Raw genomic sequence first — 21,299 nt, forward strand, 5'->3', positions numbered from 1 at the left:
TTCTTCAAGATTTTTACCTGCTCCTATTAAGTCAAACATTTCTAAATGTGGGGATCAATGACAGGTCTTAGGGATTTGTTCTTACTATTGGGTAAACATGTTAGTTGACATGCTTTGGGGTTCATTTTATTCATGACCGAAAAAAGTTGCTGTGTAAGATTTGGGTATGTAGTAATTACTTTCCTTGTTGCTGTGACAAAATACCTGACAGGAAAGAGCCTAAGGAGGAAGGGTGCCTGCATCTCAGCCCACAGCCCACCGTGACGGGTTGAGGCACATCCATAATTGCGAAGCAGGAAAAAGCCCCTGCTTAGTTGCTTTTTTACCCACCCCCCTTTGTCCAAGACTGGGTTTCTCTTTGTTGCCTTGACTATCCAGGCTGGCCTCCTGCCTCTGCCTCCCAAGTGCTAGGATTAAAGGTGTGTATCACCACCACTAGGCTTTACCTCTCATTTTTAATTAGAATTTTTATTGTGTTGCGGACAGGGTTAGCAGAATACATGTGACACAGCAGCAGCACACGTGTGTCACAGCATACTTGTGGGGGCAGATCTCTCCTTCTCCCATGTGGGTCCTAGGAATGGAACTCAGTTGTCAGGCTTGACCCAGCGAGGCATCTCCCCAGACCGCTTTCTCCTTTTTAACCCATCTAGACCCATGCAGTGGTGTGGACCACATTCAGGGTCGGTCTTCCCACATCAGTTAACCAAATGTAGACAGTCCCTCACAGGTGTTCCTGAGATTTTTCTCCTAGGTGATTCTAGGTCCTATCAAATTGATAATCAGTGTTAATGCTCACAGGGCGATTGATATACAGTAGGCATGGTGGTTTATATCTGTAATCTCAGCAGGCAGAAGCAGAGGAGTTTGAGTTCAGGGTCAGCCTGGCTACAGGATGAGACTCTAGGTCAAACATGAAAACAAACAAGAAATTCCAGTGATTGAATTTTGAGTTTGATTTATTTTAAGGTTAATTTGCATTTGATTTTTCATGTCTTTCTACCCTAAACCTTTCTCATTTTTGATAAATGTTTAGCTTCAATTTTTTTTCAATTTTTACAATAAAGTGTGTGTTTTCTGAGCAAAATGGACTAAATAACATTAGCAGATTGTTTTGTCTGGAAATTCCAGAGCTCAGCTCGGGAAGATGTGTCTGCTCTCCCATCCAGGCCTGTCTCCGTTTTCCGTCACTGCACAGTGCTCAGGAGTGTCCAGTGTTACTCGTCCTGGTGACAGGACCTCCCTTGGGAGTCCTTTTCAAGCTTACCATCCAGCTGTGGTGCAGGCCCCTAACCTGCAGCCTGGCCTTGGTGTTGGTTTCCTAGTATGTTTTATTCCAGGTAGGTTCTTAGCATATGGTTAGGTAAACACCTTTATTATCTGTTTTTGTGCCTTGGAGTCTTATTAGCAGTGGAGCAAAGACATCAAGTCATTTCATCCTTTGTTTCCTACTTCTGAGCCCTGTGCCAGAGAACAGAGCAAATGCAGCATGTCTGCTGTGCTTTCGAGGGAACTGTCACTCAGCAAAGTGATTCATCCGCTGCTTAAACTCTGGACAGGGGGCTTCGTCTGCACAGTGCTGAGTTAGATCTCCAGGATTCTCTCTCACACATGCAAAAGTACAAAAAGCTGGGTATGATAGCCTGAATCTGCAATCCTGCTGAGAAGTGAAGATAAGCAGATTCCCAGAGCTTGTTGGCCAGCCAGTCCAGCCTAACTGGGAGTTTGAAGCCAGTAAGAGATCCTACCTCAAAGATAGATAGATAGATAGATAGATAGATAGACAGATAGATAGATAGATAGATGATAGGTAGATAGATGGATAGATAGATGATAGGTTGATTGATAGATGGATAGGTTGGTAAGTAGATAGATATGTAGGTAGATGAGTTGATGAGAAAGCTTAGTGGGTGAAGGCGCTTGCCATGGATTCTGATGACTTCAGTGCAGTTCCTGGGTGGGAGAAGAGAAATGTCTCCCAAAAGTTGTCTTTGACCTCCAGAGGCACTCTGTGGCATGTATACTTGCAACCATATACACAATAAATGAGTACCTCAGGGATGATACTCCACATACATGCATAAATGTGCACATGTACATGCAACACCCCCCATGAGCTTGAACTCCTTAGTGTCTTTAGTGGAATTGCTGCTTTATGCACGGAGTAGCAGGCACACTGCGTTCCTTATCACCCGTGTCTTCTTAGGGAGAAATTGGGCTGGCTTTATCTGGTTGAATCTGTAGCTCTAGCTACACCTTCATGTACATCCTTTGTTCAAAGATTGATCCAAGAAGCAGTGGGGTTTTATTTTCCTGTTTGCTTTCTGCTTATTCCAGTACACCACAGGCGTGAGTTCCCACTGGAGGAGGACAGCCTTCTAAGAGAAATATGCTTCTCGGTGTGTGCGCTCTGTGTGTGCGCTCTAGGTGTGTGCTCTCTCCTTGTGTGTGCTCTCTCGGTGTGTGCGCTCTCTGTGTGTGCGCTCTCGGTGTACGCTCTGAGTGTGTGCGCTCTTGGTGTGTTCGCTCTCGGTGTGTGCGCTCTAGGTGTGCGCTCTCGGTGTGTGCGCTCTAGGTGTGCACTCTCAGTGTGTGTGTATCTGTGCTGCTTGACTTACTGATGTTGATGGGTATGCCGAGCAAGTGGCTCATGGCCTAGACCCGTGTTTCTAAGTGGAAAAAGCTTTCCATTCGGTTATTTTTTTCAGAGCTGGGAGTAGATTTCCAAGCTCGCCAACGTTTGGATATAGCAATGATGTTTTGCTGAATTGTATAATAATGATTGTATAGAAGAACCAGGGAAGAATGACTTGAGAATCTGACTGGAATTACTTGGCTAGACATCTTTTGAGACAGGTTGGGGCTAGAATGGATGCAGATACGGTGTGTTAATGAGAACTGAGCCCCCAAACAGTTTTTAATGAGAGCTGCTGCCATTAAGACTTCCAGGCCAGGCCAGGGCGGTGGTGATGCACACCTTTAATCCCAGCACTTGGGAGGCAGAGGCAGGTGAATCCCTGTGACTTTGAGGCCAGCCTGGTCTACAAGAGCTAGTTCCAGGACAGCTAGGACTGTTACACAGGGAAACCCATTCTCGAAAAACGAAAAAAAAAAAAAAAAAGACTTCCAGGCCAGTCTGAGACCCTGGCTCAAAACACTGCCACCACTGTTATCGTGAGTGATTAGATTGCTGAGGTCAATTCAACAACCAGTCCTGATTCTCCAGGGTAGAGTGAAAGGCTCTCAGCCTTTCTGAGGGCAGACGGGCTGCCGAGCTGGTGGATTCTGTGAGTTGGAGGGCTACTGTGGGAGACTAGAGAGGAAAGTACTTGGTCGTGGTTCAAATGTGTCTCCACTTAACCTCCAAATTCACATTGATGGCATTTGGGAGCGGAGCCTTTGGGGGTCATCAGAATTTGATGGAGCTAAGATGGTGGGGTTCCCCAGTGGCGTTGATGGCTTTGCTTGAAGAGAAAGAGACACAAGCTAGAGTGTTTGTTCTGATGCTCTCTCTCACACTCTCTGGCAAGAAAGTCGTCCCCACAGACCAGTGCTGTGCTCTTCTTGGTTCAGAGGCTCCAGAACTATGAGCTCAGCAAATAGACTGTTTGCTGTAAATTATCCAGCCTGAGGTATTTTGTTTTAGCAACAGAAAACAAACTAAGACAAGTTCCTAATCTGGGGCTGAGGGAAGAGCGATCTGTGTGTGTCTGTTTCTGTCCACCTATCTTCTTTCTATCTGTCTCTCCTTCACCTTTCTGTTGTGACCTGGAAGGGTGTGAGGTCCAGACCCAAGTGCATACTCTCCTGTTGGGAGCCCAGGGCCCGCTTGTTACCTTCCATCCATGGAGAGCTTTGTTGACTGGGGGCTTGTGACTACAAAATCTGTCTGACCCCAGGTGATCATGGATGCCGTGTTCTGATTTTGTAGGTGGCTGCAGATACAAGGGTCCAAAAGAATGAGATCTTCACAAAATTAAGACTTCTATTTCCAGATTTTTTTTTTTTGAGACAGGGTTTCTCTGTAGCTTTGGAGCCTGTCCTGGAACTAGCTCTTGGAGACCAGGCTGGCCTCGAACTCACAGAGATCCACCTGCCTTTGCCTCCTGAGTGCTGGGATTAAAGGCGTGCACCACCACCGCCGGGCCAATTTTCCAGATCTTTACTTGAGTCAGAGAATTGGTTTTGGAATTTTGGGGTGGAATGCGACATGCCCTTTTGGAAAGCTATTGCTGCTGTGGTTGCCTCCGGGTAGTGATGGAGTTGTGTATTTTTTATTGTAGTTACAAGCCTATTACATATGTTGACTGTTCACTTCAAAGCAAATTCTTAGTAGATATATTTGTGCTCTTCTTATGTGAGTATACTTAATGATGCTATTTTATTTATTTACTCTGTGTGTGTGTGCTTGCATGCCATGACACATATGTGAAGGTCAGAGGACAACTTTAGGGAGTCAGTTCTCTCCCTCTATGTATTGGTCCCAGGAATTGAACCCAGTGTCAGGCTGTGCGGTGAGTACTTTCCCCACTGGTTCTTTTCTTCCTAGCTCCTAAGCGAATTCAGTCTCTAAGTTTGTAAATGAGACTCTTCATGCTTGTTTCAGTTATCTGGATGTCAAGAGTGCTGCTTACATGGCTGAAAGTTGTAGTAATATGGGGCAGCGGCAGGGCTGCGTCCCCAATACCCCAGCCGCCCGGCTCCGGCTAGCTTATGCCCCGAAATAATTACACAGACACTGTATTCATTTAAACACTGCTCTGGCCCATTTCTAATCATCTGTGTAGCGCCCCTAGGTGCGCTTACCGGGAAGATTCTAGCCTAAGTCCATCCTGGGTCGGAGCTGGGGCATGGCGTGCGTCTTCCCTGGAGCAGGTAGCATGGCGTCTCTCTGAAGGCGTCTGCTCTGGAGAGGAGAGCTGTGGAGTCTGACCTCACTTCCTCTTCCTCCCAGCCTTCCCTTCTGTTTACTCCACCCACCTAAGGGTGGGCCTATCAAATGGGCCTAGCAGTTTCTTTATTGCTTAAACAATGAAATCAACAGATTGATATATGACACTCCCCCATCAGAAAGTTTCTATTATAAAACATTCTCTTAGGACTGGAGAGATGGCTCAGTGGTTAAGAGCACTGACTACTCTTCCAGAGGACCCAGGTTCAATTCCCAGCACCCACACAGCATCTCACAACTGTCTGTAACTACACTCCCAAGGGATCCCTCACACAGACACGAATGTGGAAAAACTAGTGCACATAAAATAGAATAAAAATCTTTAAAAAATAATAAAACCCCATTCTCCTGTTTTGCTGCGTGTGCATATATGGTGCAGGCATGTGTTCATACAGGTATGACTGTGATATATGTATGTATGTGAATCTAGGTGCATGTGCACATGTGTGAAGGCCGGATGGTGAATTCAGGAGTCTTTCTCAATTGTGCTTCACCTCACATATGTGTAGACAGTCTCGCACTGAGTTAGGAGCTCCCCTCTTCTGCTAAGCTGGCTGTCCCCGTCTTCCCAGAGCTGGATTGTAAGCACATGTCCCTGCTCCGGCTTTTTCCATGGGTGCTTGAGGCTCAAACTCGGGTCGTTATGCTAGCACAGTTAGCACTTTACCTACTGAGCCCTCTCCCCAGACCTGTGCATTGAAAAAATAGATAATATGCACATGATTTAAAGTTAATTTCCTCTCTGCTGTCTCATCTTGCCCAGAGACACCATTGTTTAATTATATATGTGGAACACATAAGCACACACTCCTCTTTTGTGCAGAAGGTCGTTGTCTGTTAGAGACTACTGCCTTGTGCTTCTCTAAAGCTTGTGTTTTAGAAACTGTCCTGTAGTTCATTAAGGACTTCATCTTTATTACTTAATGAATGTCTAAATAGCATGCTGTTGTCAGGTACTGTGTTTACTTATGCACTCAATTGTTGAGCTTTTTTTGTTTTTGACACAGAGGTTTTTTTTTTTAAACCTAGCTAATTTTTTGGGATCAATGTTTTATTTATTTTTAACCATGTTTGCTGTTTGTCATTCTTAAACGTGTGTGTGTGTGTATGTGTGTGTGTGTGCGGTTTGCATGCTAGTGTACATGTGTGTTCATGTGCATGGGCACGTGAGCAGGTACGTGTTTGCGCATGTGCATATGGAGGCCATAAACTGAAACCGGGTGCTTTCTTCTGTCACTTTTCTCTTTATGCACTGAGACAAGATCTCTGACCTAACTAGACCTTGCCAAGTTGCCTACTATAGCTAGCCAGGTTGCTCTGGCAACCCTCTCTACTTTCTGAACACCGGGGTTCTCGGTGTGCTTCTACACTCTTCTAGAACTTACATAAGTGGTGGAGATTTGAACTCAGATCCTGCTGAGTTTCACCACCCAGCCATTGTGGTGTGTGTGTGTGTGTGTGTGTGTCTGCTTTCCCTTGAGAATTTGTACTTAGTTCTAAATTTCAATTTTCTCAATAAATTTCTATATAGCCAGTGGCCACTATATATCCAGTGACTTTTAAAGTATGCTCTGCCACAGCCTTATCCTTACGTATACTTCTGTTTTTCTTCTGTTTTGGAGATATTTTTGGTCAGCATTTTGTCTGTTTTGCTGTCTTTCCAGAAAGCATTGACATTCTTCTGTTGGACACTTAGGTTGGGTGAGAGAGGATGATGGCGTAGGGCCCACGTCAGAGAATGTGAAGGACTGCAAGGTTGAAAGAGTCTACTTAAAATGCTCTGCGATTCTGGCAGAACTGTGGAGTAAAAGTGAGGAAAGAGACTTGTAGAGCCTAAACTTTCTGTCCCCTGGTCTGAATGACTCATCTTCCTCCATTTTCTTCATATTTTCTCCAACTGGCAGAGCCACCTCCATTTATACCTTAGCCCCATCAAAGGCTGTGCCAGGTTGGATCACTGGATATATTGGGGGACTATATTGTTCTGTTGTTTAGTTTGGATGTCTGAATTAAGTCACATGAAAGAAAATGTAGAGGCTATCTAGTTCTTTCCTTAGGCAAAAATTTTCTTCTTTTTTTCAGTTTTTTAAATTGATATTTATTGAGCTCTACATTTTTCTCTGGTTCTCTCCCTGTCTTGCCCCTCCCCCCTTCAGCCCTTCCCCAAGGTCCCCATGCTCCCAATTTACCCAGGAGATCTTGTCTTTTTCTACTTTCTACTTCCCATGTAGATTAGATCTATGTTAGTCTCTCTTAGTGTCCACATTGTTGTCTAAGTTCTCTGGGATTGTGGTTTGTAGGCTGACTTTCTTTGCTTTATGTTTAAAAACCACCTCTAAGTGAGTACATGTGATAATTGTCTTTCTGTATGGATTACCTCACTCAAAATGATGTTTTCTAGCTCCATCCTTTTTCCTGCAAAATTCAAAATGCTGTGATTCTTTTCTGCTGTGTAGTACTCCACTGTGTAAATGCACCACATTTTCCTTATCCATTCTTCTGTTAAGGGGCATTTAGGTTTTTCAAGGTTCTGGCTATGACAAAAAAAGCTGCTATGAACATAGTTGAGCACATATCCTTGAGGTAGATTGAGCATTCTTTGGATATATACCCAAAAGTGGTATTACTGGGTCTTGAGGAAGGTTGTTTCCTAATTTTCTTTTTTTTCTTTTTCTTTTTTTTTTGGTTTTTCGAGACAGGGTTTCTCTGTGGCTTTGGAGCCTGTCCTGGAACTAGCTCTGTAGACCAGGCTGGTCTCGAACTCACAGAGATCCGCCTGCCTCTGCCTCCCGAGTGCTGGGATTAAAGGCGTGCGCCACCACCGCCCGGCCCTAATTTTCTGAAAAATCGCCACACTGACATCCAAAGGGGTTATACCAGCTTGCATTCCCACCAGCAGTGCAGAAGTGTTCCCTTTACCCCACAACCTCCCCAGCATAAGTTGTCTTCAGTGTTTTTGATCTTGGCTATTCTTACAGGTGTAAGATGGAATCTCAGAGTTGTTTTGATTTGCATTTCTCTGATGACTAAGGATGTTGGACATTTCCTTAAGTGTCTTTCAGCCATTTTAGATTCCTCTGTTGAGAGTTCTCTGTAGGTCTGTGTACTCCATTTATTTTTATTGGCTTAGACACAGGGTTTCTTTGTGTAACAGCCCTGGCTATGCTGGAACTAGCTCTTGTAGACCAGGCTGGCCTCAAAATCACAGAGATCCGCCTGCCTCTGCCTCCCAAGTGCTGGAATTAAAGGCATGTGCCACCAATACCCGGCTATTCTAATATGCATTTTAAGAAATGTTACAGAGAAGAATTCGGTATTATTTTATATAAGTAAATACATTTCCAGGAGTTAGTTTTTCTCATTATTATTTTTTAGGTTTTTTTGAGACAGGGTCCTGGAACTCATGTATGTAGACCAGGCTGGTCTCAGACTCACAGGAATCCATCCACCTGACTCTGCCTCCCAAGTGCTGGGATTAAAAGTGCTATCATACCAAGAGATTGATGTTGACAGTTTTTAAATACATTTTTTTTGTCCTTTGAGCACTTCATATATGAATACAATGAATTTCGATCTATTCCCCCTCTTTCCTCTCCAGGTCTTCTATATCTCCTCAATGTTGATATATTCTTTTAAAAAATTATTATTTTTACATTATCTGTGCGTGTTAGTGCAAGTACCAGTGGAGGCCAGAAAAGAGCATTTGATCCCCTGGAGCAGGAGTGATAGATGGTTGTGAGATACCTGAGGCGGTGCTGGGAACTCAGCGTGGTCCTCTACGAGAGCAGCACGTGCTCTGCCCACTGCGCTGTCTCTCCAGCCTCGCTGCTGTTCACTTGGATACGAGTCTCAGAGCCTGTCTCTTTTGTCAATATGCGTGGTAATGACACTCACATGGGTAGGGTTAGACAGGAAGACATTTATTCAGTCTTAAGATTCCTTAAGATTAATTTATTCATTCATTAGGCTCCCAACTCAGGGAGTTACTACTTTAGATTTTCTTGTTTGCTTGGTTGTCAGTGCCGAGGATCAAACCCAGGACCTCACACATGCTGGGCACGTGGTCTGCTATGGAGTTACACACCACACCCCAAATCTGTAATGCTGAATTCATCAGTTTTGAGGCAGGGTCTTGCTATGTAGCTTTGGCTGACATGCAGTTTGATGTGGATTCTAGGCTGGTCTTGAACTCGGAGAGAAACGTTTGCCTCTGCCTCTGAAGTGCTGTGATTAAAAGCATGTGCTACTGTGCCTGGTGGCCATGCTTCTTTTAAACTGTTGAGCTGGAAGTCAGCTTGAAAGCTGTGCTGCTTTACCTGTTTTCTATAGCACAGGAGAGCCCCTCATGCGCTCATGCCCAGCCCTCTACACCTTCTGTCTTCACACTAATGCTCAGACCATAATAGGCTCCCTTTGTCAACTGGGTGCAGCCTGCCTCCCCGGGGACGTTTGGGACTCTGTGTCAGCTGTTGCACTATCAAGTGACACATCCAGTGCTCTCCTCTTAGTCGCCCAGGTTTGGGTATTTCCCAGTTCAAATACATCTGGGAGAACCTCTCGAGCTGGATGGATGTATCTTTTTTGCAGTTTGGCAAAAAAGTTTGAGTAGATTTTGCTGTAAGAAATGAACTAGTGATGTGGTGTTAGGAACTGAATATCTTATCTTTAGAGGGAATGTGTATACATTACGAAGATCTTAATAAAGTAATTGTGTGTGCTCTTTTACATATATGCCTCTGTGTATAGAATTATATAATTATAAAACGTAGGAAATAGAATGAAAACTTTAAGATTTAGATAATTGCTATGGTCTCTGTCACCCCCGAATTGGTCTAGATGGGTTTAAACTCTAAAGTATTAAAGCGACAGATATCTGTAGAATGCTCCAGTTAGTAACAGCAGGTCAAGGACATCTGAGCCTTCTATAGGAAGGACCATATGTTAGATCATAAAACAAGCTTCAATACATTTAGAAGGGATGGAAATCATGCAAAGAGGTCTTTGACCACAGTGGAATGAAATTAAATATCAATAGGATGGAATTTGGGAAATTGGCAAATATGTTTGATTTAAAGTTTGCGCTCTGCAACCATCCACCGCTGACAGAGAGGCTGATGGTGCTGTTTCCACTCCATGAATGACTTTCCCCGCTGCATTATGTCCTCAGACGGCTGAGATGCCCGCTCTTCTATATGCTTACGACGGTCAGAGAAAACCTTGTTATCCACCTGTTCTGGTGTGTTTATTAAATCACAGCAATACTCCATGCAAAAGCCCAGCCCAAACCTAAACATGTCCGAAATTAGATAATCTGGGCAGGGACAGTGCTCAGGGAAATGAATGCCAGTCAGTGTTTGGGGGAGAAGAAGCTTATTTCTTCAGTGTTGCAACCACTTACAAGTGGACTCAGCCCCAGCAGGAACTCCCGCCTCTGCTCATGCAAGCAACTGTGATCAAACTCAGGGGGCTGCCAAACCCAAACCCGAAACACCAGCAAAACCAAAGAGAAGAAAGTAGGAGGGGCCTGGATGTGGTATGGCACACCTTTAATCCCAGCCCTCTGGAGGCGGAGGCACGTGAATCTCTGACTTTGAGGCCAGCCTTGTCTATAGAGTGAGTCCCAGGACAGTCAAGGCTACACAGAGAAACCCTAACTCGAAAAACCAAATAAATAAGTAAGTAAGTAAATAAAAATAAATAGCGAAAGGCATGGGGAGATTTGTTGGGAAGAAGGGACTTCAGCAGGAGTGGTAGGAGAAGGGTAGGGGTCAAACGACTGGCATGTTCTATATATACACACATACACCACACACACACATAGTATGTATATATACAAATACATGCATATAAAGGAATAAAGAAATAAATTTAAAAAGGATCCCCAATAATAAACTAATAATAAACTAATAGCAGTATTCTCAATCAATAAATGAAGGTTTTTGTGTACTTAGCACCATTTTTACCTTTTGATAAATTTTTTAAAATTTTTATTTATGTATAGGTGTGTGTGTGTGTGTGTGTGTGTGTGTGTGTGTGTGTGTGTGCACGTGTGCATGCCTGTGGGGGCCAGAAGAGACTATAAACCTCCATGTGGGTGTTGGAATCGGAGCTCTGGTTCTGAGCCCTGTCTCTAGCTAAGGATTCCTCAGTGACCCCCACGTCTGCACACACTGTTCTGTCAGTCTACCCGCCTCACGCATTCCCTTCTCTTCTCTTTTCCCTGTTGGTTCCTTTAGGTTAGCGTGCGGACTACCGCGTCCATCTGTTTCCTCCTGCACAGGTGTGTGACTGTTTTGTCTGTGTGTTTGCATGTGTGTACAGTTAGGAATGTGGCGGCCGCAGGCTGAAGTCAGGTATCTTTCTTGATTACTCCTTTTTTGTTTATTGAGGCATACAAACATGCATCCTTACTGGCATTTAGTACTTTTAATATTAACTCTAAGATAGAATCTTAATGTAGCTTTAATTTGCATTTTCCTGATAGCTAAAGATGTGAGCATCTTTTCTCGTGTATTCATTGGTTGCCTGTACTCCATAGTCCATTTATTAATTGGGCCATTTGTTCTTTTATTAATGTTTTTGAGTTTTTAATGTACTGTAGCTATTAATCATCATTACCTTCTCCTTCTCTTCTTCTTCCTGCTCCTCCTTATTTTTTCTTTTTGGTTTTGTGAGACAGGGTCTCACTGTGTATATCTGGCCTTCCTGGTACTTGCTCTGTAGACCAGGCTGGCCTCAAACTCACAGAGATCCCCCTGCCTTTACTTTCCAAAGCTGGGATTAGAGGCGCACACCACCGCTGGATGTTGATCTTCCGTCAGATGTGTGGGTGGCCAAGCGTCTCTCCTTTAGTGTAGTCTTTGTAGTTTCCTTTGCTATGCAGAACTGTTAAAATCTGATGCAGTTCCATTTGTCAGATCTTTCTTTTAGTTCCTGATTTACTAAGAGTCTGCCTATGCAGGACATCTTTGCTTCTGTTCGTATCGTGAACTGTTTTTCTCTGTATTTTCTGCTAGTAGTTTTAACAGTCTAGGTCTTCAATCAGCCAACCAATAAAACAAAGCAACCCTTCCACAAACCTGAAAAACTCAAGATATTAGGAATAAAGATCTACTTCCTTGATGTGATGCCCATCCGTGAAAACCCAGTTAGCATCTTCAGTGAGGACAGACTGAATGCTGTCCTAAGGCATGGAGTAAAACAGATGTTTACTGTGACCACATCTACTTCATCCTGTACAGATAGCCAGGAGAGAAAAAGGAAGGCAAGATTGCATTTGGAAAGGAGGAAATGTAAAAACTGGTTTTGCAGATGACGTGATTGTGTAGGTAGGCTATCCTGAGCGATGCATTTGAAGGTGCTGGAACTAAAGAAGGACACAAGCCAGGCTTCAGGGTCACGGTCAGTATACAAGGTCAGCTCCTGTCTGCGGCCAAGAGAATGTGAAGTGAAACCCAGAGAGCAATTCCTGTGAAGTAATAAACCGAAGAAAAGAAAAAAAAACTAGGAATAAACAAGAGAAGTGTGACATTTACTCTTGGAATTATAAAATACCATCTGGAGAACTAAAGATTCTGCGTTTCTGGATTTGCAGACTTGATCTTGTTATGGTGGGACTCCCAAGTTCTCCAAGTCCAACACACTCCTGTTGAGATCTCAGATGCCTGTGATTACAAATAACAAGTTAATTTTCAAATTCACATTGAAATACAGAGGCCTCGAAAGAGTCTTCATAAAGAATATAGTTAAGACTTAGCTTGCTACAAAGCTACAGTAATTGAAACCATGTCCTGTAGGCTGAAGGGTGGATATATATATATATATAATCAATGGAATAGAAGGAGAGTCCAGAAATAAATGCTAACACTTATGGCCCATTGGTTTTTGGTTTTTGTTTTGTTTTTGTTTTTTTGAGACAGGGTTTCTCTTTGTAATAGCCCTGGCTGTCCTGGAACTTGCCTTGTAGACCAGGCTGACTTTGAACTCATAGAGATCCATCTGCCTCTGCCTCCCAAGTACTAGAATTAAAGATGTGTGTGCACTCCCTCCCTGTTTTTTGTTTTTGTTTTTCTTTTAAACAAGGCTGTAAGAAGGACAGTTTTCTTTAAAATATTTATTTATTTATTATGTATACAACATTCTGCCTCTATGTATGCCAGAGCAGGGCGCCATATCTCAGTACAGATGGTTGTGAGCCACCATGTGGTTGCTGGGAGTTGAACTCAGGACCTCTGGAAGAGCAGCCAGTACTCTTAACCTCTGAGCCATCTCTCCAGCCCCCAAGAAGGACAGTTTAGTGGAGGAAAAGAATAGTCTTTTTCAATAAGTAGTGGTGAGACAAATAGGTGTCCTTATGAGAAAGGAAGTATTTGGGTCCCTGCTGTACGCAAATTAGAGACTGAGGCAGGAGGATTAAAAGTTCAAGGTCACCCATGGCTTAATAGCCAGTTTGAGGCCAGCCTGGAAATTATGAGTCCCTGTCTCCAATGAATGAACACATAAATATGATTCAATACAAGGGACCGCAATGCAGTAGGACTCGGTGAACTGCTAAAGGGTAAAGAGAATGGTGACGTTGTGCAGTTTGTGAGTATCAGACACACTGCGGAATTTAGGACAAGTTAGTGACAGGCGGTTTTCCTGTTACCTGAAAGCCCCGTGTAGAAGTTGCTGAGGTTTGGTGATCTGATTTTCCCTGGTGTGAGACTGAAGCTGTAGACGGAGCTCTGTGTAAGAGGCGACTGAAGTCAAGGGTTGGTAAACTGGGTAGGTGATCCATTCTCTCGAGGAACCAGTATGTGAGCACACCCTGTCTGCCATGCTCCTTGTCACCCTAACAAGCTGGTTCTCTGCCAGGCTCTCATCTCCATGGACCCCTAAGTTGTTATTACCCTCTCCTATCCAGGGTTTAGTGCCTTCATTTTGTAACAAATTGTTGTGCTGATGTTGACATTAATCCCTTTGTATATATTTAAATGTCTTTTAAAAGAAGAAGAAAAATTAGCCTTGTTTAAAAAAGTCTTTGTTTAGCCGGGCGGTGGTGGCGCACACCTTTAATCCCAGCACTTGGGAGGCAGAGGCAGGCGGATCTCTGTGAGTTCGAGACCAGCCTGGTCTACAAGAGCTAGTTCCAGGACAGGCTCCAAAGCCACAGAGAAACCCTGTCTGGAAAAACCAAAAAAAAAAAAAAAAAAAAAAGTCTTTGTTTTCAGTTGATAGTTCATTTTGGAAAAATAAGGCTGACATAAATAAACAGGGTTTCATTTGAGATTTTTTTCTGTTTAAAAAATATGAAAAGTATGGACATAGGAATCTAGTAAGATGGTCTAGGGGGTAAAGATGCTTGCCTCCTAGCCTGCTGATCTGTTTGGACCCCAGACCCCACATGCTGGAAAGAGAGTCCCTGCTCTCCACATACATGCCATGGTGTGTGCACACACTCTAAGTGAAATGTTAAAGATAATACGGTAAGTAGTAAGATAACCATTCAGTAGAAAAGAAAGCATTCATGGTTTTAGTAATTAGGCTATACTTTGATAGTTTATCTTTCTATACTTTTTGAAATAACAGGCTTTATTATATAACATAATTTAATTCCATATATTGTGTCATTTAAATTTTTATTACCATGCTTTTCTCATTTATTTTCTTTTTACTTTCTTAAACATTTAAAAAACGTTTTGTATTTGAGGATTTTAGTCCTGCTTTGTGTCTGTGCACCACATGCATGCAGTGCCCTTGCAAACCAGAAGAGGGCGTCAGATCCCCTGGAGTTGGAGTTACAGACAGTTGTGAACTGCCTTGTGGGTCCTGGGAGCTGAACCCTGGTCCTCTGTAAAAGTGACAACAGCAGCCAGGCAGTGATTGGTGCACACCTTTAATCTAGCACTCAGGAGGCAGAGGCAGAGGCAGGCGGATTTCTGTGAGTTCGAGGCCAGCCAGCCAGGCCTATAAGAGCTAGTTTCCAGGACAGGCTCCAAAGCTACAGTGAGAAACCCTGTCTCAACCCCCCCCCCCCCGAGAGAGAGAGAGAGAGAGAGAGAGAGAGAGAGAGAGAGAGAGAGAGAGAGAACTGCTCCTAACTGCTGAACTATCTGTTCAGCCCCTCATTCTTTTTTAAAAACATAAACTTTGCAGCCCTGTTCTGTGAGTTAGAACCCTCCCCTTCGTAATGGACAGTTTGTAGCAGGAGGAGAAGCAGAGGGGATAGTGTTGCAAGCCTCACCTCCATCATGGCAGCTGTCTGAGCACATGCCTCTTTGTGTCTTTGAGAGAGTTCTGAGGAGTAGAAAAGAAAAGTGATCCTTTTTAAACATTTTAATTCTTGTGGTGATGGGGACTGACCTGGGGTCCTCTGTAAGAGCACTGAACACTCTGTCTGCCCAGCTTCTCTGCAGCTCCTAGATAACTGCTAACCGTGTCTGTCCCCGATGGAGGCAGTGAGGGCCTGCTGAAGATGGGCGATTTAGGGGACATCTACAAGCTGCTGGTAGTGAGTGGCCAATAGAAGGGAGAGAGCATTCATCCTGGGGCAGGTGACTGGAAGGTTGAAGTCATCCCCATGGGTGTTGAAGCCATGAGGAAAGCAGAAGACGGAGGGAGGGAGCGCTCTGGAGTATGGGTGTGATGGCCAAGGAAAGCTGGAGTGGGGTGGGTGGCCCCGAGTCTGACTGAGGTGAGCTGCTCCATCTTTGGCCCTCAGCTGAAGTGTTGCTGGGTCCCCGAGTGTTTTGTCTTCTTCCTATGCTACCCATAGCTGTCTGCCTGTCTCTTCCTTGTTCTAGGCAGCAAGAGCCCTGGAGTCACCCGGCTGGGCTTCAGCAGCCAGTGTAGTTCAGCACCTGTCTTCCCATGGGCCTGCGTGGTGTTCACTGAGTAGTGTGTGGGGGATTTACAACCCCGGGGGCCCTGGGTGGGAGCAGAGAGAAGGAGGAAGAGCAGAGACTCCTCTGCGTGCTAAGCTCTGACTGCTACAAAACTGCAGGAGGAGATGCTGTGCTGCTTTCGGCTCAGTGCGAGTGACTTCTCCCGCGTCTAGTCTTCCAGGGTTGGCTGCTTAATAATATGCCTGTCTTCCATGCATGCCTTGAGACATTTTCAGGTGGTTTTTATTTTTAATTAAATTATAGTTACACAATTCTCCCCTTCCCTTTTCTCCTTCCAACCCTTTCCAAGTCCCCTCTGATATATGTATATATATATATATATATATATATATATATATATATATATATGTATAGTGTGTGTGTTGTGTGCAGGCACAACACATGTGTAGGTCAGAGGGCAACCTCAGGTACCTTTTGTTAGAATCTCTAGTTGGACTTAGGCCACAAACACCATCTGGTGTCCCCTCTGGGTGGAAGGCTGTGCTGTTAGCAATACCATCTCTTCACATGAACTCTGGTGGTCTCAGGTTCTACATTGCAGGTTCCTGGCTTTGCTTTTAAAGGAAGAAAAGGTTGATCTTGGCACAGTTTCTGGGCATGTCAGACCATCTTGGCAAGGAAGGCGTGGTGGTTAGAGTTAGTAGTTCTGGCCATAGCCCTACATTTTGCTATATCAGAAAGCAGATAGGGCTGGCAACTTAATGTATTTACTGGCGTTTCTGAGAACATTGCTTCCTTGAGAGCTTCCTGAAAGCTTATGCACTGACTAGTGTTGCTAAGTCCATGGCCTGCATGCTGTAGCCGATGTTGAACAGTGAATGCTTGCTTCTTTCTGGAACCATGTGGAATGCTTTTATTTTTACACTTTATATTTTAAAAGTATATTATGAGGGTAGTTATGCATGCTGTGGCACACCTGTGGAGGTCAGATGTCGGGGCTGGTAGCAGCCCGGACCATAAATTAAGTCTCTAGACCAGACCCCAACATAAACTATCTCTGGACCAGCGTGGAGGCGCGGAAATAAAGACACAACTCACATGGCTTTATCGGGAGGGAGATTCTCAGTGGTCATGAAGTCCTGAGTTCACATCCTGGAGAATTCCTCTTAGTTTAGTCTCCAAACAGTCTTTTTCCTAAAACTTAAATCAGGGGGAGGGGGAAGCACATTAGCATTCTGTCTCCCAGGTAGCCAGGTTGATGGCTTTTTGTCACCTCTGCCTATTTGCTCTGTGTGCTAGCTGTCAGGCAGGTTTGAATCAGCATCTCTATCAGGTATCCTCCAAATTACAAAGAAAGGAGCAACAACATCCTGACCCTCTGTTAGGGCAGTGACAGCCTGTCTGCAGGGCTACGTGACCACCTCAGGTGGGGCCTCTGGCTTCAGAGCCTGGCTGCCACACCATATAGAAATATGGGCCTTCAGTTAGAGGACAATTTTGTGGAGTCGTTTTCTCCTTCTGTCTTTACTTGTTTGCCAGGGATTGAATTCATTTCACCAGGTTTGTGTGGTATCTTTACCTGCTGAGCCATCTTTTTGGCCCTCATTTTAAATTACATTGTGTGTGTGTGTTATACATACCTGTGTGTTCGCGCCTTTGTTTGCACGCAGAGACCAATGGAGGTGGTTAGATGTCTTCCTCAATCACTGTCTTTCTTACTCCTTTGAGATGGAGCCTCTCCCTGAACTTGGAGCTCACGTGTTTTGGCTGGACTGCTTGCTAACAAACTTTATCCATCCTCCGTGTCTGCCCTCTTCAGTGTTGGGGTTATAGGTGCATGTGAGACCCATTTCCTGCTTGTTACGTGGGTGCTGGGATCTGAACTCATATCATCATGCTCGTGAAGCAAGCCCTGTTACCCCCGAGTCATCTTCCAGCTCTGAGATGCTGCATCTTAAGAAAGCTGGGTTTCCTGTGTGTCTTCCTAATTTAGAATGAAAGGAACTAATTAATAGTTGGAGAGCAGTTGAATAAGAAACATATTACTCTACCGGCTATAATTAACTAGTTAACTCTTAAATCTGTCTAGCGAAAACCATTTTATGAGAGTAAAGTGGGTCGGCTCAGTGGTAGAACCCTTGTGCAGGGTTCCTGTGTTCAAGCCTCAGCACTGCAAAAACTCCAAACTCAGTTTTAGTACTTTTCCTTTTTTATGCATTTACAGTGCCCGAACATGATTTTGAGAACTCATTTTATAACAAATAGTAGTCCCTGGTGGAGCTGCTGTCAAGAGAGAATACCGTGTCAGCAGCCTATCTCCTTCCCTTTGCTCGGAAAGGAGGCTGCCCCCTTGCGAAACTGCACAGCGGGAAGGACAGTGTAGGTGCTCCCTTTGCCTTTGGCTAATGTGACCAAGCTTGTTTTAAGGCTGTTTAGAGGAGCCTGTGCCCTTCTAGGACTGAGTTTATTGAGAGATAGGTGATAGGACAGTCCTACCACGACTCTCAGCGTGGTGCGAGGGTTTTGGTGGAAGCAAAACCGAAGCCACTGGAAGCAGAAGATTGCTTTCCTAACTTGTGCCTTTACAGGCTAGGGAACTGTGAAAAATGCCAGCTTACCAAGCACATAGCTCTCTGGTTCAATCCTTTGGGCTTTGCCATTCTGCTAATAAAAATAATACTCATGTTTTTCTGATCCGTTCACCCAAGTGTTCGTGCTTTCCACCCCGCGTGTGATCAGGAGTGTCTTTGTCTTTGATGAAATGCTTCCTGACAGTTGCGTGTTCTGCCCGCCCGCTGATTTGTTCTCCTCTCTTCCTTTGCAGAATGGACTGCTGAACTATGAAGGATTTCAGACCTAGTCGTGGGTCATCACTCCGCCGCTCTCGCCTTTATCGCCTACTAGTTATTTAAATTGGACTTTTAATATCCTACCAGCTGCTCTTCAGACACACATGGTGCATTGCTGCCATTCCCCGGATTGCATCTTTGAAACACACGCTTCTAGTAGCCTTCAGCGAACAAAGAGGCCACCTCCCGGTACAGCTACCGGGAGGGAGTCATCCTGACCGCCCCCTAGCCTTGGCCGGATCTGGATTTGAATCCTACCATGGAACCTCGAATGGAGTCCTGTCTGGCCCAGGTGCTGCAGAAGGATGTGGGGAAACGGCTGCAGGTTGGCCAGGAACTCATAGACTATTTCTCTGACAAGCAGAAGTCTGCTGACCTTGAGCATGACCAGACCATGTTAGATAAGCTTGTGGACGGACTCGCTACCTCTTGGGTGAACTCTAGCAATTACAAGGTAAGCCGTGCTCTTGAAGGTGGTAAGGCTGTCTTGGCAGATCGAAACTGGTCCGGGAAAAAAATCGTTAGGGAAGTATTAGCAGCCTAATCCCTCGACTTCAAACACAATATGCATGCAAATTATGGGAGAGTGGGGGAAACTTTTGTGTGGGGACGTTTAAAAGCATTTGCAGTCTTGACATTGGAGGTTTGGACACCTTGGTGACTGGTCTTCACTGTTGTCTCTGGGGTCAGAACATAGAACATTTTACTTTCAAATTACTATTGAAATCTACATGGTACCTGGCCAAAACCAGTTTCGGTTGTCAAGGAGTGACTTTGACCCTTGGGTAATGGCTAGAGGATGATAGATAGCTTTTGGACTTGGTACCTGACCAGAAACAGTTTCAGTTGTCTTCGGTTGTCAAGGAGTGACTTTGACACACGGGTAATGGCTAGAGGATAGCTTTTGGTTTTGAAGATTAGGGCTCTTCATGTGCAGTAGGTGAAGGGTGTCTGTAGGGAGGTCTGTGCACAGCCCATTTAAGTTGTGAACGTGGACCATTTGCCATTCAAGGTTGAGCTTCATGAATGCAAACTACAGGGCGCTGGAAGCCCTGAAGAGGTGTTCTTCACCTGCCCCTCTTCACCTGCCCCCTCTTCACCTGCCCCTCTTCACCTGCCCCTCTTCACCTGCCCCCTCTTCACCTGCCCCCTCTTCACCTGTCCCTCTTCACCTGCCCCCTCTTCACCTGCCCCTTCTTCTTCACCTGCCCCCTCTTCACCTGCCCCTCTTCACCTGCCCCCTCTTCACCTGCCCCCTCTTCACCTGCCCCTTCTTCTTCACCTGCCCCCTCTTCACCTGCCCCCTCTTCACCTGCCCCTCTTCACCTGCCCCCTCTTCACCTGCCCCCTCTTCACCTGCCCCCTCTTCACCTGTCCCTCTTCACCTGCCCCTCTTCACCTGCCCCTCTTCACCTGTCCCCTCTTCACCTGCCCCTCTTCACCTGCCCCCTCCTCACCTGCCCCTCTTCACCTGCCCCCTCTTCATCTGCCCCTTCTTCTTCACCTGCCCCCTCTTCACCTGCCCCTCTTCATCTGCCCCCTCTTCACCTGCCCCCTCTTCATCTGCCCCTTCTTCTTCACCTGCCCCCTCTTCACCTGCCCCCTCTTCATCTGCCCCTTCTTCTTCACCTGCCCCCTCTTCACCTGCCCCCTCTTCACCTGCCCCCTCTTCATCTGCCCCTTCTTCTTCACCTGCCCCCTCTTCACCTGCCCCTCTTCACCTGCCCCTCTTCACCTGCCCCTCTTCACCTGCCCCTCTTCACCTGCCCCTCTTCACCTGCCCCCTCTTCACCTGCCCCTCTTCACCTGCCCCTCTTCACCTGCCCCTCTTCACCTGCCCCCTCTTCATCTGCCCCTTCTTCTTCACCTGCCCCCTCTTCACCTGCCCCCTCTTCACCTGCCCCCTCTTCACCTGCCCCTTCTTCTTCACCTGCCCCTCTTCACCTGCCCCTCTTCACCTGCCCCCTCTTCACCTGCCCCTCTTCACCTGCCCCTCTTCACCTGCCCCTCTTCACCTGCCCCCTCTTCATCTGCCCCTTCTTCTTCACCTGCCCTCTCTTCACCTGCCCCTCTTCACCTGCTCCCTCTTCACATGCCCCCTCTTCACATGCCCCCTCTTCACATGCCCCCTCTTCACCTGCCCCCTCTTCATCTGCCCCTTCTTCTTCACCTGCCCCCTCTTCACATGCCCCCTCTTCACCTGCCCCCTCTTCATCTGCCCCTTCTTCTTCACCTGCCCCCTCTTCACCTGCCCCCTCTTCACCCGCCCCCTCCTGTATCTTCGGCTCATCCCTCCCAGGGTGTGGCGTCTCTGGGTCAGGTTTGAGTGGCCGGAAGGGTAGGAAGCTTGTGCGGCTGCCGGCAGTGCGGCAGACTTGGTCAAGTGGCCACAGACACCGGCTCCCTTGTGCCCCTCTTTCCTGACTCAGGTGCCTGAGGCTGATTTGGACTTAGGAGCTGGTGCTTACAGGGTTCCTTTTGGTCCGCATTCCACACACATTTAAGCCCCAGTCTTAAGTAAGAGTGGTGAACTCTTATTGTTAAGACATTACCTCATATGTAACAGTCCTTAACCACTGGGTATACCTGTGGGTCCCCCATCCTTGAAACTGAGCTGAAATCCTGTCTCGGTCTATTTACTTGGCAGAAGTTAATGAGTATTATCTTGTATGC

At 45.7% G+C, this 21,299-nt stretch overlaps 1 protein-coding gene across 50 annotated transcripts in view; it reads left to right on the forward strand.

The window, feature by feature from the left end:
- Clasp1 (cytoplasmic linker associated protein 1) overlaps positions 1-21,299 on the forward strand; it is a 228,000-nt gene that overhangs the window by 13,494 nt on the left and 193,207 nt on the right. For all 50 annotated transcript variants that reach the window (XM_075987661.1, XM_075987678.1, XM_075987669.1 and 47 more), the window contains exon 2: positions 18,602-19,080. In XM_075987661.1, coding sequence (XP_075843776.1) covers positions 18,886-19,080 — 195 coding nt within the window. In that variant the 5' untranslated portion in view covers positions 18,602-18,885. The remainder of the gene's footprint in view (positions 1-18,601; positions 19,081-21,299) is intronic.

The sequence above is a fragment of the Microtus pennsylvanicus genome, chromosome 10 (assembly GCF_037038515.1).
Source record: "Microtus pennsylvanicus isolate mMicPen1 chromosome 10, mMicPen1.hap1, whole genome shotgun sequence".
Taxonomy (NCBI): domain Eukaryota; kingdom Metazoa; phylum Chordata; class Mammalia; order Rodentia; family Cricetidae; genus Microtus; species Microtus pennsylvanicus.